Raw genomic sequence first — 16,312 nt, forward strand, 5'->3', positions numbered from 1 at the left:
CTTACTCAGGTCCTCTTGAACATTGTAGACTTATCTTTTTTGGCAAAAGAATTATGACCATTTATAGTTTTTTTTATTTTATTCTCCATTTTACATTAAGGAAAACATTAATATTGTGGTATATTATTAAATATTAGGCCCCATATATGAGTGGAATCTGACATTCAGATGTTTTTTTTTGTATTGTGGTTAGTGTGGCACTACATGTTCGCTGGCACTTCCGGTCATGAGGTTTTACTAAATAAACGTGCTATTATCAGATCAAAGCATTATCCTTCTCGTCCTTCATAATTAATAGGTTATGGGCCCAAGCAAGTGAATAACTCGATAAACTTTTATGTTTAAGCACAACTAGTGTCATGTCTTTGAGTGTAGTTAAATCAGGCTCTCTGCCTGTAATTGAAAAGGTTCAGGGTAATTATACAGTAATTATAATAACTGGAAGTTCCTGATGGAGCTCTACTTGGTACACGAAGACCTGTGGGATTGTGTTCAGTTATTGATTATTCCCGAGAGCAAAAGCAAGAAAGACCAGAGGGCAAGAGCAAAAATTTACCTCAGGATCATACCACACTGCTTGATTCATTATCATCGAAAACTTCTAAGGAAGCTTGGGATAGCCTTAAAGCAGCGTATGAAGACAAGAGGCTCACCAGAAGGCTTGGATTGCTGAGAAGACAGTTCGTGGAGAAATTGGACCACCATGAGAGTATGGAATCCTATGTAACATAGATGTCATTATGGCAACAGTTGGCTAATAGATAACCCCATAGATGACGAATTTGTTAGGGTCATCATGCTGAGTGGTCTGCCATCAGATTATGACCCGATGGTAATGGCATTGGAGAGTTGTGGTGCACAGATAACCAGAGACTTCATGAAAGGGAAACTGCCGAAGGAGGATGTCAAGCAGTCATCTGAGAAAAAATGTCACTCCAAATATGTGACATGGTTGTCTAGTACTCAAGGCAAGAAAGCACCTGGCACAACCACTCATAATAAGTTCAAGGAGAGCCAATATAAGTAAAGTTTTAAGTGTATTGAGTGCGATGAAGTTGGTCATAAGGCTAAAGACTGTCCAAGGAAACAGCCTAATTCTCATTCCAAAGGAACAGGTTGGTTGTTGTTTACCGCATTGTCAGCTAATATGCACACTGGTAGTTGGTACATAGACTCTGGGGCGACCAAACACATAACCATTGCATGGATTGGCCAGAGAACTATGATGAGTGTATGAACAAAGAAATTCTGGGTGCAAATGGTGAAAGCCTGCATAGCAATAAAAGTCATGCTAACATTAGAGTAAATCATAACAAAGGTAAAAGACTGATTAAGATTGTTGTTCATGTCCCCAATTTATCAAGCAACTTGTTACCTGTTAGTGCTATGGCCAAAAAGGGATGGTTGTTGTTTTAAAGGCATCAGGTTGTCAGATTTATCACAGACTGTAAAATTCAGGGCAATGTAAAAGTGACGGCAACAGAGGTCGGAGGAATTTACAGGCTTGGTGGCATGACAGAGATGGCCAACATAGCATCTATGAAGGATAGCCAAGAATTATGGCACAGAAGGTTGGATCACTTGAGTAGATATTACATGAGATAGCTGAAAAATGGTTTGGCTACAGATATTTCTTTTGTGGGGGGAGACGAAAAATCTTGTATTTCTTGCTTAAAAGGAAAGCAAACAAGGCAATATTTTAGTAAAATTAAGGCTAAGCAAGTACAAGAAAAGTCAGGGCTTGTCCATTCTGATTTGTGCGGACCTGTGAGTGAAAATTCATGGAATGGTGCTCAGTATCTCTTGAACTTCATTGATGATAAGACAAGAAAGACTTATGGCTACTTTCTTAAATCAAAAAGTGAGGTTATGTCCAAGTTTCAGGAATTTCATAATGCACTGATTGAGATTGGCTATGATAAATCAAACCCTGTGCCTATATGAAAGTTAGTAGGGAAGCTTAATTGTGATCTCAATGTACTGTATGTAGATGATATTGTAATCTTTTCCATTGACAAATTGGAGAAAGATGGACTTAAGGCTTAACTTATGACTAAGTTTAAGCGTAGAGATTTGGGTAAAGTCAATTAATGTCTAGGAGTAATAATTTTGCGAGATAAAAGTTAGGGAGAGATTTATCACGACCAGAAACCCTATATTGAACAATTGTTATTCAAATTTGGAATGAGTGAGTGTAAACCTGCGAGTACTCTCATGGATGTGAGTTGTAAATTGCATACAAATGATCGGAATAATGATAATGTCAATAAATTTTCTCATTTGCCATATCGGTGTCCACTGGGCTCATTAATGTACTTAGCTGTACAGTAGTAGGCCTGTATGTAGTAGGCCTGACATTTCACATGCTGTCAGCTTGTTAAGTCAGTTCAATTCCAACTACAGTGAGCATCACTGGAAAAGTGCGACAAGGGTACTAAGATACCTAAACGGTACTGTTAATAACTCTCTTGTATTTAGAAGGAGTGGCATGGATGTGCACGGTTTTATTGGGACAGACTGGGGAAATGACATGAAATACAGAAGGTCATATACTGGATTTGTTTTCAAGTTAGCGGGTGCTGCTGTATCAGAGGAGTCCAAGAAACAGAGAACTGTGGCTATGTCAAGCACAGAGGCTAAGTACATTGGGATGGCAGAGGCAACCAAGGAGGCCATTTATTTCCAAGGTTTCCTCTCAGAGTGGTTCACAATGGAAAAACCTACTGTTCTGTACAATGATAATCAGGGTGCTCAGAAGCTAGCATGTAACCCTATCTTTCATGGTTGGTCTAAGCACATAGAAATTTGCCACCACTTCATCAGGGACCTTGTGCAATATAATCAGATGAGCTTTTGTATCTACCTACAGATTCCATGCCTGCAGACATACCAACTAAGGAACTTGGTGTGTCAAAGCACAATTTGTACGTGAGAGGTTTGAGGATGGAGCCAAATCATTAAGAGAGAGTGTAGTATATTATTAATTCTTAAGCTCCATATACCAGCGGGGTCAGACATTCAGATGTTTTTTGTATCGCATTAAGTGTGGCACTACCTGTTCGCCGGCACTTCTAGCCATGAGGCTTTACTAAATAAATGTGGTATCATCAGATCCAAGCATTATCCTTCTCATCCTTCATAAATATCTACTTCAATGATCTTACACACACAATCACAAAACTGAGACTAAATATACATGAGATATTCCCAGATGTGGTCTAGCAAATATAAATTTGAGTGGTGTCTCATTTGTTACAACATGCAGCCAAATTCCATCAAAAATGTTGGCAAAAGAATATTTAGACTGGTCTTATAGAAATAGTTCAGACCTTCGTATTTTCTAGATGAATATTTTGACCTGGATTTCTCAAGTTTCAATTTAAATCTACAAGTATATTTCTTTTAACGCATTACATGTGTATTTGAAAATATTTTTTACATATTTATATTTTATTGTATATTGTGTTGATGACATTCATCATAACTGGTACTATGTCAAATACATAAAGAATATTGTTATTATAACACTCAAGGGATACCTCTTATGAAAATATTTTCAATACCCAACGAAAAATATAAATTTCATTTATGTGACCTGAAGTTTACAAGAAAAATTGAGACCTGGGTTGTGTGAATAAAAATAATTTAGTGAAAATCACAATTATTAATTATCATTTCTCACCAGTATGGAAAGTTTCCACAAAGCTAAGGCTGAAACTATACCGTTCTTATCATTTTGTTAAGAGAACGAAATCAAAACCTCAAAAGTTATACAAGATGCCCATTGTCATAGGACTTTATTTTTTTATATCAGAGCATGCATAGTAAATGTTTCAACTAGGAGGCTTTTTAATAAACCATTTCAATTAATTAATTACTTCAAGCTAAGAAACCTTCCCAACCATTAATGAGAGGAACCTTTTGTCACCCATATCTACTTTTTGGTTAGCTAGTTTCAACACAAAATATAATAGCACAACATAGCAGAAGCTAATTTTTAACACACACTTCTGCTTACCGCACACAAGTGAATTCCCCATCAAATTTGTCCTTACAAAACCAAATCTGTCAGTGCAATACTTCATATTAGAGAGGAAACCAGTATAGTAGATCATATGGGGCTCAATCTGAGTCAAAATCTCATGTTATACATACTCATTAAAATTGGATTGAATGTACATACATACTTCATCCATTGAGCACTAAGCTGTGAGAATATCAGTTGAAAATGGCAATTAGAATAAACCTGATGTAGAAACAAATAAATAAGATTTTAGGGTAGTAAATACAAGCCTCAGAACCTTATAAATGGAGTTTTTGAGCTTGCTGTGGCCTTATTATTACTCTAAGCGGAAAGCTAAGAAAAAGTAAGGGATTAATGGAGGGGTCGCTGAATATTCTCAGAGATTTTGCAGATATACATGTTATGTAAATGCCCATTTTCATGGCAATACAACCATATCTAAATAAAAATGAGCAGGAATGATTTAATTACATGCCTCAAAAACAATGTTTTTCCTAAAACCAATGCAAAGATGATAAAATCAAATATCCCAATCTAGGTTAATAGACTAAAACATTCTACGAGGGTCATCCGGAAAGTAGTACCCGTTCGTGAAATAAAGACACAAAAGTAAATATTAACAAACATAAAAAATTTTATTTGAAAGAGGATACTTTAAACTACTTCTCAACATAATCTCCAAGCAAATTAAGGCATTTGTCATAACGTGTGACAAGTTTCTGTATTCCTGCTGCATAGTCCTTCGCCGCCAGCTCATTGAGATACGCGAGGGACCCATCTTGCACAAATTTTTGCATAATGCAGATGGTGTTTAACAATTTCATGAACAATTGTTCGAGAAACATTGGGAAAATGCTCACAGATGTCATCAATTGTGACGCGCCGATCGTTCCTCACGAATTCGTCAACTGAGCTCACCAGTTGGTCTGTAATGACAGACGGTCTCCCCGAACGCTCATCGTCGTGTGTGTTCCCCCTCCCCATGTTGAAGTTGCGACACCACCGCCGAACAGACGACTCGTCCATTACATTGTCTCCATACACCTCCTTTAATTGGCGATGAATATCACATGGGCGAACGTTTCTTGCATTGAGGAATTTAATCACTGCCCTCACTTCACAACTGGCGGCGTTCTCAATTTTTTTAAACATTGTAAACAATCACAGAAACAACACAGGCAATGCTAGCGTCACGCAACTTGGCTCAGAGAAGGCAGACAAGCCACTGAAGCTATCTGACCTCGTCCAGCGGCTACTCGCGTCGTCAGCACTTCATGCGGCACGAACGGGTACTACTTTCCGGATGACCCTCGTACATTCACAGATTATCTCTATAATCAAGTTGATATTCTCGCAATGTGCATAGAAAAATATATGCCCACACTAATTTCTCTCTTCCAACCATGTCTCATTCCACTCTATCAGACTTCCTTCTTTATTTTTCAGTGGATAGCATTTAAACTATCTCCAATGAGTATATATGAGGAATAAATTTTTTCTTCATTTGAAACTTGTTCTGAGCCCAAGAACAGCAAATCACACTACATTAAGATGAAATATCCACAGATATTTCAAACTCCTGAAATATCTGAGAACTCATTGTGATCTGTAAAATTTGAAACTAGGCAGATCACACCTCACCAATTTAGGCCACTGATGATCACTTCTGTCCCTCCACAGGAATGGTCTGTCAGATCAGACATACAGTATTCAACATGATTGAAGCAAGTGATTGGTTCATTATGACACAGAAATGCCTCTAACAATCACAATCTAAAATTTAAAATCTGTTACCAAATCAAAACACCAAGTGTGATTGGCATATTTAATCAGTGCAAACTTTAGAAAGATAACTTTATTTACCTGGTATTTAAATTTCCATATCGCACATTGACCTGTTCTGTCATCCTCTTCACCATGGTGGTATCGTCTTGCTGGTACACAGCAATCAACTTTTGGGTCAAATGCTGAAAAATTTCTATGTGCTGTTTGTACTGATGAAGTTCAGCATGGAATGACTGGAAAGAAAAAATTAACTAATGAATCGGAGAATTTTATGCATATTTACATGATGAATATTCACTGATAAAGACAACCGATAAAACCTCTAACAGTATGAACCCTCTTTTAAAGGGTTTAAATAATATAACTTAAGAGAAGTAAAACGTGGAGTAGAACAAGAGAGACAAAAAATTTGGCACTTTCACAGCCCCTTTGATATTTCCGCATTACATAATTAAATTAGTAATAAAAACATATAACAAATAATAATTGGATTTTGTTTAATTATAAACAGCAAATTAAATGTGCAACATAGTTAACATTCTAATGCCTCCTCTTAAATTATTTTTCATTGTCCTTCCATTTCCTTTGTACTTAATTACTTTCATATCGTAGACCTGAGATATGAAGTTGGTTGGGCCATTTAACCATGAAGAGTGAACGTAATGCATTCTTTTTCAGTACCTATTGGTTTTCCAATTCAGGCAGCAATTCGATTTTCAGACTCCTTTACCCAGCATGATCCAGAGTTCAATCTTATTTTTTCACTAAGGCAACAGATTTCAATGAACTCAGCAGAAATATACAATGTAGTATCTAGCGTTACTTTGTGGAATTGATCCATGACTCAAAGAAAACACTCAATATTTCCACACAAAATATTTATTCAAATGACCTAGGTTTCATAGCATAGCATCATTTTCAAGTGTATACAAAGAAAATCCTGTACATCAACCTGAAGATAATGCAATACATTGAAATCTAGGTCATTTGAATAAATATTTTATGGGGAAACGTTGAGTTAATTCATTCAACCAACAGAGGAAGTGAAGAGACAACAAAAGAACTCAATCACAGCTGGTGATGATGAAGTTTTTTATCTTGCTACTTCTTTGTAAACTAAATATTTTCCTATAGGTCATTCAATTATTGATGCAAATCATCTAGCTTCTTCGAAGTATGTACCCAAAACTATCGGTGTGCATGGAATAAGGCAAAACACCTTACACAGCACAAAAATAAAAAAGATAGCTGTTACACAGAGTAAAATATTAATTTGTAAATGGTGAAAAAAAATTATAGAGGTCCTTACTTTAAGATATTATTTTAATCTACAGGACAGGATCTACATGAGCACATCCAAAGTATCACAAAGTGAACCAATTAATACAATTATTTGTGGTGATTTGCTAAGCATGATCTGTTGGGTTATAAAAATATGTATAGAATATAATTTTTTATATTCCACTTTTGGTCATAAACTTTTGGAGAGATAACTGAGGTGATAAATGACATAAATGTGGTGCATAATTAATAGCTATATATTATGGAATGAAAACAACTCAACTACTCTCAGCTCAAGAATAACTCATCTCAAACTTATGCATTGGTGCTACAACTAACAAGTCACTGGTAACCAAAGGGATACCTTTCTTCAACAGCCAACAACCCCTCCAATCGCCTCAAGCTACAGACTGATAGCATTTTACTGAAATGCATATAAATTATACCACAAATTCAGAAAGTCTTAAATTTCAGCAACATAGAACCTTAATTTCTTATTTAATTACAGCTAATTATCGACTCTCACAAACATAAAGAATTTATTAACTTCTGTAAACAACAGAAATAAAAATGTTCTACTTAATATTTTATAACTTAAAACACATGAAATAAAAATTACTGATGAGACTACTGGTTCTTATAGTGACTATGTCTGGGTTCATACAGATATAGCAATGATCTCAAAAACAATTTTAGTGACAAACCAACATTTCCAAAATGCCCTCAAACACTGCCTACCCCTCTCTAAGTGTTTTATGGGTTGAATACTTCCCACATACTCCTACAGCATTCATACAACTTCCTGAAATGGCTTATGTTTCTATGCCATCAAGCTTTCAATGTGTATCATCCTCCTCAAATCTAAGTTAGCACCCAGAAACTGTTGATATGTCTCTTACAATGGAAACTAATCAAAACTGCATTTCTTTACAAATTAAAATCATTTCCAACCTCAATATAAAGCATATTTTTTTCAGAATTTGAAAAGTTGATAAAATAAGTATTTAATAGCTCTCAGCAGTTATTTAACTAATTAATCCATGCTTTGGTAGTCACATATAACTTAATATTTTATCATGCATCCGAAACCAACTTAGTCCCTCTGGATGCTTTCTCTGACTCTTCGCCATGCTTTAACATAAAGTCACATTCAGGTATTTGGTGATAGAAATCAGTTAAGTCAGATATCTTCCCCATCTTATTTCCCATCCAACAGAATTCTTACATATGAATATTGTTCACCAGTGTTTTCAATTCACTATTATAAATTAAGCAACACTAACTTTTACCTTTTCCTGAATTCCTGTGTTTTTCACATGAATGATTAGGATTTTTTTAAATATTTTTTTACCAGAGCAGGATTCCCTAGAGTGGTACTTATCCTTCTCCAAGCTCCTCTACAGTGAATTTATCTCTTAATGGCAGGTATCAAAGAGGACATTCTCTCAGGCTTTTGCCAGAGATATTCCTTTGGTTTAAAAACAACCTTGATGCTTGTAAATAGTTTTACCCCATGTACATGCCTCCTTTGTTCAGCGACATTACCACCCTCAGTATCTTCTTCCCCAAGTATACTCAACGTTGGCTGCTAGAGGGATAACAGATGTCGTTGTGGAAAACCCAAAGGGGCTTTGATCTCTGATAGACATTTAAAGGGAAACACTCCAATTATGATGTCTACCAGTGGCATTATATATACATAAATATATACAAGAGTGCAAAGGAGAAATCAAGTCTTCAGTCTTAAATGAACAATTTTGTTCCAATTTCATCCCTGCCTCCTGCAGCAATTATTTCCTTGCCTTTCATCTATTTCCCTCCAAAACTTCTCCTTTGCAGCTGTTTCTCATGGCATTTTAGCTTCCTTTTCTCTCTGACCTACTCTAAAAAACTCCAGACCATTTATTTTTTCTGTTTCACATCCGATATTCTTTGTATTTCATTTTCCAATTACTTCAAAAGATTCTCTTACCCGGGTAAATCCTATTTCAGTGGAAAAAATCCAATGCAGTTTTCATTTAATAATTCATTTTGCAGGTTCAACTGATAACTGCTGGCTTTTGTTTCCATTTTAATGGTACTGTCTCTAATATTTCATCATATCCACCACAATTTAATTCTTTCATTCAATTTTTCAACCAGTTTTTGTTCCTGAAATATCCTACATTACAAATTATTCTATTTGACAAATAACTGCTGTATTCAAAAAGGTTATAACTTTTCATACTTTAAACATTGTTAAACGTTTAGCTATTAATTTTTTAATGTAACAATTCAATTTCTTTGTATTGCGTTGACCTAAAAATATTTTGATCTTTTCCATCTGATCCACGTATTTTTTGCATATTCCAACCTGAAAATTCAAGGCATATCTTAAACATAGGTGCATCTTATGGGCCAGAAAATATGATAAGCACTGGGGAAACTACAGTGTCCAACTCATTACACAATACTCCCAGGAGAAGTAAAACTATGCTTCTATCTCCAATGGCACATACAGCCCTCATTTTGCTAAGAAACATTAACAAGAAATATGCTACAGCTAGAGTATCATTGTGCAAGTCTCTACTTTTTTGAACTGAAATCTGAGCAACTAGAATCATTTAAATGCCCTCCTGATAAACAAGCACCTAAGACGTCCTGAGACAACAAATACTAAGAGTCCTCAATTATATTATTATACTCTACAACTTTAAGGAGATAAAGTCCAGGTAACAAATTTTCACTATCTAAAATATCTATCTAACCTCGTGAAATAGCAGAATTTCACATAAAAAATCAAATGGGAGACATTTAGCCAGAATAAGTGGAACAAAAGGGAACTTTTGTTGATTACATGATCTTATTGAGACACTCACCTTTTGCTCCCTGAGTTGGGCTTCCAGTACATCTGCAGTGTGACCCACAGAGCCCATCCTCTCTAGTCTTGCCTCCATCCTGCTCAGCCACGCCTCCACCTCAGCCCTCTTCGCTTCGTAGCGCTGACTGTCAGACAGCATGGCATCCAGCTGTGCCTTGCGCTGCATCACCTTTGAATTTGTTTCCTCCCAGTGCTCTCTAAGTTTGGTCACTAAAGGGTACAAGGAAAGAGTAAATGAAAGATGCACATAAATCTAGGTTACAACCTAAGACCATTAGGTGTATGACTGAATACAAAATTATTTGAAATGCCTGCAATTACAATTTTAATAAGTTCCATTTCTTCTCAAAATTAGAGCAATTGCATACTATGGCATACAGAAAAAAGCTATGTAATTAGCTTGACTGAGAATACATTAATTTTTACCCCAACTTCAAATCAACTAAACCGTTTCCAAGTTAACTTGTATTTATTTTGTTCAATCGTAATTTGCAAGAAAAAAATGACATAATGGTTATTTCATGGAATTAAAAATTATTCTTTCTTTAGTGAAGAGATTATTAAAAATTCTGAAAGCTATCATTACTTAGTTACAATGTACCATTAAGGAAGAAAAGACAATATGCCCATCCTCATTCCATCCCACCCTGTTAGCATGGCTCCTAGCCTTGAATATTGCCTAAACATGCTGGCATCTGCACACCAAACCATTTCAAAGGTGAAAAAGTGAATACTATATTTAGTATTCTAAAATGTGTAATGGTGAGCACCAAGCATTATTATTAGGTATAAAATATGTGATACACATAACTCTTGCAAGAAAACTATTCATTCTATGTGTGTGTGGAAGTCATCGCTGAGTTAAGAAAGCAAACAAGAAGTCACCACACAAACCAAATTTCCAAGATGGGCAATCACTATTTCCAGTCAGAGTTGAGTAACTGAATAACAGAAAAGTAGAGAAAAGATTAAATCACATGTACATAAACTTGCACATACTTCAAACCATAGTGAGTTTTCAACTATATTTCCTAGTTTGGATGTCCTTATTACTAATCAATTATATAAGATTCATTTAAAATTGCTACGTTCATAAATACCAAACTCTTACTTAGTGCCCTTTATCTATTGGATAAATACACATTCCGGGGGAAGATATGGACTGATTGAGAAAAAATATCAGGCATATTTGACAGAGCCTCCAGACCCATATTTGTTGCCCTATAATCATCAAGGATGCATAGAAATTGGAAAACTATTAAATGCCTAGCAAATATACATAGAGCCTCCTTCAAACACCTATACAAAAACATGGATAATTCCATTAACACTATCAAATAGGTTTCCAGCAGAGCCTAATAACTTTTTTAATCAGGCCAACAGAGTACTCATATTCTTCAATAATCAATTAAATGAAACAGAAGTGGCCATACATCAATGCTTTAAAATAGAGAATAAAAACTGGAAATGTTTTCCACTAAAGTTGAAAACCCTTGCTCAAAATTCTTTTTCTGTTTGACTTAGGGTTTCTGGATGTAATTGCAAAAATTACTATCAAGCACCAGTAACTAACATGAGTACATTTCAGTACCTAGCCATATTAAATGAACTTTTCACAACCAAATATCATTGCTGTAACTTCACAAAATATTCCTCATCATGATTTAATCCCTGATATAATAGCTAAGGGTCATTAAGTAAGGAAATTCCAAGGCAGTGATGTAGAATTTGGCCTATGAATTATATTTAAAATATAAAAATTGAATTACAAACGACATAAACATTAACAGCATCCAAGAATGGCTATTCTAACAGATTAGTCAACTCAACTGACAAAAACTGAAATCTCTCGTCAGCTGTATTTTCAGTCACAAAACATTTATCAAATTAACTGTAAATTAAAATCAAACATTGGTCACAATGAAAAAAATAGAAGTTAATTCTCACATGTCATTCATCTCACATTCTCTGTGTGAGATGAACATCTCAGTTGTTATTTAAAAAGGTGCAAAATATTTCCTAGCAATGGTATTAACAAAGGTTTCACAAGCCTCCTTGGCTCAACACAGGCAATATATGTATTGTTACAAGAATAAGTCCAATCTATGTGAATATATTCAACATGAGTATTAATCTACTAATATATTCCTCATTACAATTTTGCTTAAATTATATGAATACTCTCAAAGAGCATTTCCAATTTTGTAAGTTATATTTGCAATTTATTACATGTCTGGGACTGATGAAATTTAAAGCAAACTAAATGATTTCAAAATTAGTCTAAATAAAGACGAACCTTCAGAATATGAGTTCTGAGATTTCCAATTTAAAATTCCCTACTTTACCATCTATTTCACATCACTCCTCTCGGCACCCAAAGCAGGTTTGATACAATTATTCAAGTGAATTAATTAATTAGAATTTGTCCAAAAGACATCTTACAAATGGAAATAATGCCAGTTTTAAAAATATCAATGCTCATATATGACTCAAGTCCAAAGATGCTGCTTCATTTTGGGAGGACTGCTTGACTTGCTACATTCTATTGGTTGACTGATGTCCTTTCCCACTCTAAAAAGAATTAGTACACTTGTCAATTCCACCAATTAAAACCCATGTCAGAGTCCCATAGATAATTTTCCTTTACCATCAACATGAAAAGTAAAAAGGTTGTAAAACTTAATGGCAATGGTGCAGAAGACCATTGCAGAAGTGTACCAATCATATACAATGGCTAAGTAACCCCTCTCTCTGATGTCACAATACATGCATTGTGGTACTATTAAGTCCAGTGACTGTCTTATAACTTTAGAGTTTGATCATACAGATCATTCTCACCAATAATCAGGAGACTAGCAAAGAATTAATTTTACATTACAGAAGTTTTAATTTTAAATCCTTAGTTAAATAATCTGGTGACACACACAAACAAAATATTTTATTTTACAATGAGATGAAACGATTCAAATTGTGAGTAGACACGGGCCACTTTAGAACCTATAGGAAAAGATGTTCTGAGGATGTAGATGTTAATGACATCTAAACTTGCAGTTTCTACAAAACAAAGTAAAAATGCTACAGCAGACGACTAAAAATCAACCAGGGAGCTTGTATTAGAGGACCAATATATCTCCTCCTCTTCACACCTCATCAATCAGCTCATTTAGCATAATACTATGGCATTAAATAGAATGAGTTTTAATTAAATCCATATAGCAAAATATAATTAAACTCCATTCAAAATAAAATACACTTAAACCTTTAAAAGGTAATTTAACTCCAAATTTCATGGTCATTAAACTCCTATTTGTAATGTTACCATCTGGAACTGTAAAATAATTATTTTTATATAGGTATCCACGATGAAAACGCTATAAATTGACTATGGTATTGAAGAGCTATCAGATTGGGCTTGTGAACTACAGCAAAAATATCATGGTCAGTCAAAAATCAAAAAGGGATGAGGTATGTACATCTTCCAGCTCTTTTTCCCAATTAAGCTCAACCTTTCTCTAAGTGGTTCATGACAGGGTGTTTTTGTGCAGTATCATACCTAAGGCAATTCATGTGACATACAGCATACTTATTTATCTATAAAGGTATTTCCTTAATTGTTCTAGATTAAATCCACAGTTTTTGACTTAACTCGGTAGAATTTTTGAATGCTCATATAATTAAATTTAGAATTTTTAAAGGAATTAATTTTTCACAATATCTTTTATTATATTAAAGAATTTCATGAAAAAGTATCAACAATAATTATGAGAGTATTCCAGGTGGGTGAATACACACCCTGTCCATGTCCCCAGCACTACCAGGCCAGGACCATATGGACTTAAAAGTATCTTTTATTGTAATAAAGAGAAGCAAAGTATCATCAGCTCATAAAATGCTTGATGAGCAAATGAAAGAAAAAATTCAATTTTTTCGATGTCCAGATGTCACCTTCAATGTAAAGTAGAATTGTAATTACAAAATTTCGCCACATCTTTACACTACTTGTGATAATGAGTAGGTCTTACACAGCCAAATTCACAAAACAAAATATTCACGCCAAAAATATATATGCCAGAATGATAAAATGAGCTGATTATTGATACAGAAAGCAACACTTCCTATGCCGTGTGCTTGCATGGCAAATGATACGGAAACTCACATAACTAAACATTGACCAGGCTTTTTGATAACGGTAGTATTCCATTTGGCAAAAACGTAAACACCAAGTTTTCTTTCTACCGTATATATCATACCCATCAAACAATAAACCTTTCAGTCGAGAAACACTTTTTAAGTGGTATCTGTTTGGGCATGACCTAGTCGAATATTTATGATATTTAAGAGTAGACTGATGGTGAAATACACTAATGGAAAGTGGCGAATTTCCTAGGATCGACTATTGGTGATCCAAGAACCTTATCCCTCTGAAACGTTATCATAACAATCAGCACAAACACCATTACATACCAACTTCCACTGTGAGATTCGACCAGGCGACCAACTCTTCCCAAAATCCCGGTCGGAGGAAATACATTTCGATGACACTGTACAAAAGGTGACAGTCGACGAGGTGCAGTCGTTTGAAAGTACGTAAACCAAAGAACGTAACTCCGTTCTATAAATTGGTACTTCTGTCGTGAAAAGAGTGCATTCAACCATTTATTGCGCAACTGCCTCTTTCAAAGTTCACGCTCGTCACCCCACTGTCTCGATCCAGTTTCCAAGTTTCAAAGAGAGAAATATGAAAGCAAACTCGTTTCAGCGAAATTCATATGAAGAGGAAAAAAATACGCGAGATGAGCAGCAGTGATGCAAACTACATTTGCTCGCCTCGTGAAAAAGGTCACATAATAAGTCACAATCTTCACTTCCTACATCCGGGTTTTTTCAAACTTTTCCAACCTGTTAACCCTTACTCGAGTGCCCGATACACGAGGCCCACGGATTGACGCTAATTGTGTTTGTTTTCCTGTATTTAGATACGGAGGTAATTCTCCTGAAAGCATTCACGACTCTCGTGAGTTTCCGAGTTTTCTGCAGGGTTAACTTCATCGCTAAGCGTTCGAGTTAATATAACAAGATTCCTAAATGAAATTTAATAATTAAATTGAATAATTTAATAATTTCCACTTTTAATTAATCTTAAACTCGGCAAACGTGCTTGCCGAAGTATCTGGCTCGAACAAAATTTTTCCATTTCCAAAACTAAGAGCATGGGAACACTTGCGCATTTGAGAGTTAAACTAATGCAGTTTAACTATCTAATGCACGAATTATTTTTCACGAGGTAAAAATAAGTTTTTAAGGATGCGTCGTTAGCTTAAGGGGACGACACCTCACGGAAGCCTGGAGAATCTTTGTTGCTTAAAAGAGTTACATCAGAGCCCTTAGAAGAGTTATTGCGCACTATAGAGGAGAGCAAAATGAATCCCGAGATGAATGAATATCCAGCGAGAATATCGGGATCATTTCCGGCATCTTACCCTCTCGCGTTGTTGAACTACAGCTGTATCATAGCGTTTTCCTCCATTTACACGCCCGTTCCACCCAAAAATAATTGCGCTTAATACGCTGAGATGCTTGAAGATCACTGAAAATGTCTAGCGGTTGAATCGTACGAGCTCCAGGTCACTCATAATGCACCTATACGAGAAACGATCAAGGCCGTCACGGCAAGAAACAAGGTCCAACCACATTAAAAGGAAGCTCACTTGTATGTAAATCCATGCGGTTCTCCAGGAAGGGAACCGATCTCTCGGGCACTACGAAATAATCATCCCGAAGGTTGGTATTGATATGCGAAGGGAGAGCTCGCTTCTTGCTAATCCCCACCGCTTAATTCACGGCAGTGAAATTCACACGCTCAGGGTGGGGAGCCACTTTCTCGCCCCGTTACACATAGGTTTCCCACAAGTTCTGGCGCCCATAAAAAAAACCACTTGGATTTTCGATGGAGGAGCTCAGAGGCATCACCATCTCAAATATGAGCCCTGGACAGTATCCCCAGGGCTAACACCCTGGTCTTTTCTTTCCACCTCCCCCTAAGGAATGACAAATTTTTTACCACCGAAAGTAAACAACGGAACCGGTATTGCAAAACCCGAAATTACATCCGACGAAAGAAAATCCCATCCATTCTTGACCCCACGAGATTGTTTCGGACGGGCGGGTTGGGAGGGAGATATCGTATCCCGCATCTCCAGGGACTGACTGACTGACCTTTGTGTGCCTAATCCAGGTATTTTGGGACCGAAAATCTCGAGCTCATTGGAAAAAATTTAATGGAATCACCCAAACCCGTGGGAAGTTTCCTCGTGGAATAGCCCTGCTCCTCCATCCCCCGTCGCATCCACCAAAGAGGATTC

At 35.9% G+C, this 16,312-nt stretch overlaps 1 protein-coding gene across 1 annotated transcript in view; it reads right to left on the reverse strand.

Moving 5' to 3' along the window:
* The window catches only part of Dys (Dystrophin), a 479,719-nt gene that overhangs the window by 108,664 nt on the left and 354,743 nt on the right, over positions 1 to 16,312 (reverse strand). The window contains exons 51-52 of the mRNA XM_071591999.1: positions 9,949 to 10,160; positions 5,888 to 6,042 (exon numbers count right to left, since the gene is read on the reverse strand). Coding sequence (XP_071448100.1) covers positions 5,888 to 6,042; positions 9,949 to 10,160 — 367 coding nt within the window. The remainder of the gene's footprint in view (positions 1 to 5,887; positions 6,043 to 9,948; positions 10,161 to 16,312) is intronic.

Source organism: Hetaerina americana, unplaced genomic scaffold (assembly GCF_022747635.1).
Source record: "Hetaerina americana unplaced genomic scaffold, ioHetAmer1.1.p SCAF_1, whole genome shotgun sequence".
Classification (NCBI taxonomy): Eukaryota; Metazoa; Arthropoda; class Insecta; order Odonata; family Calopterygidae; genus Hetaerina; species Hetaerina americana.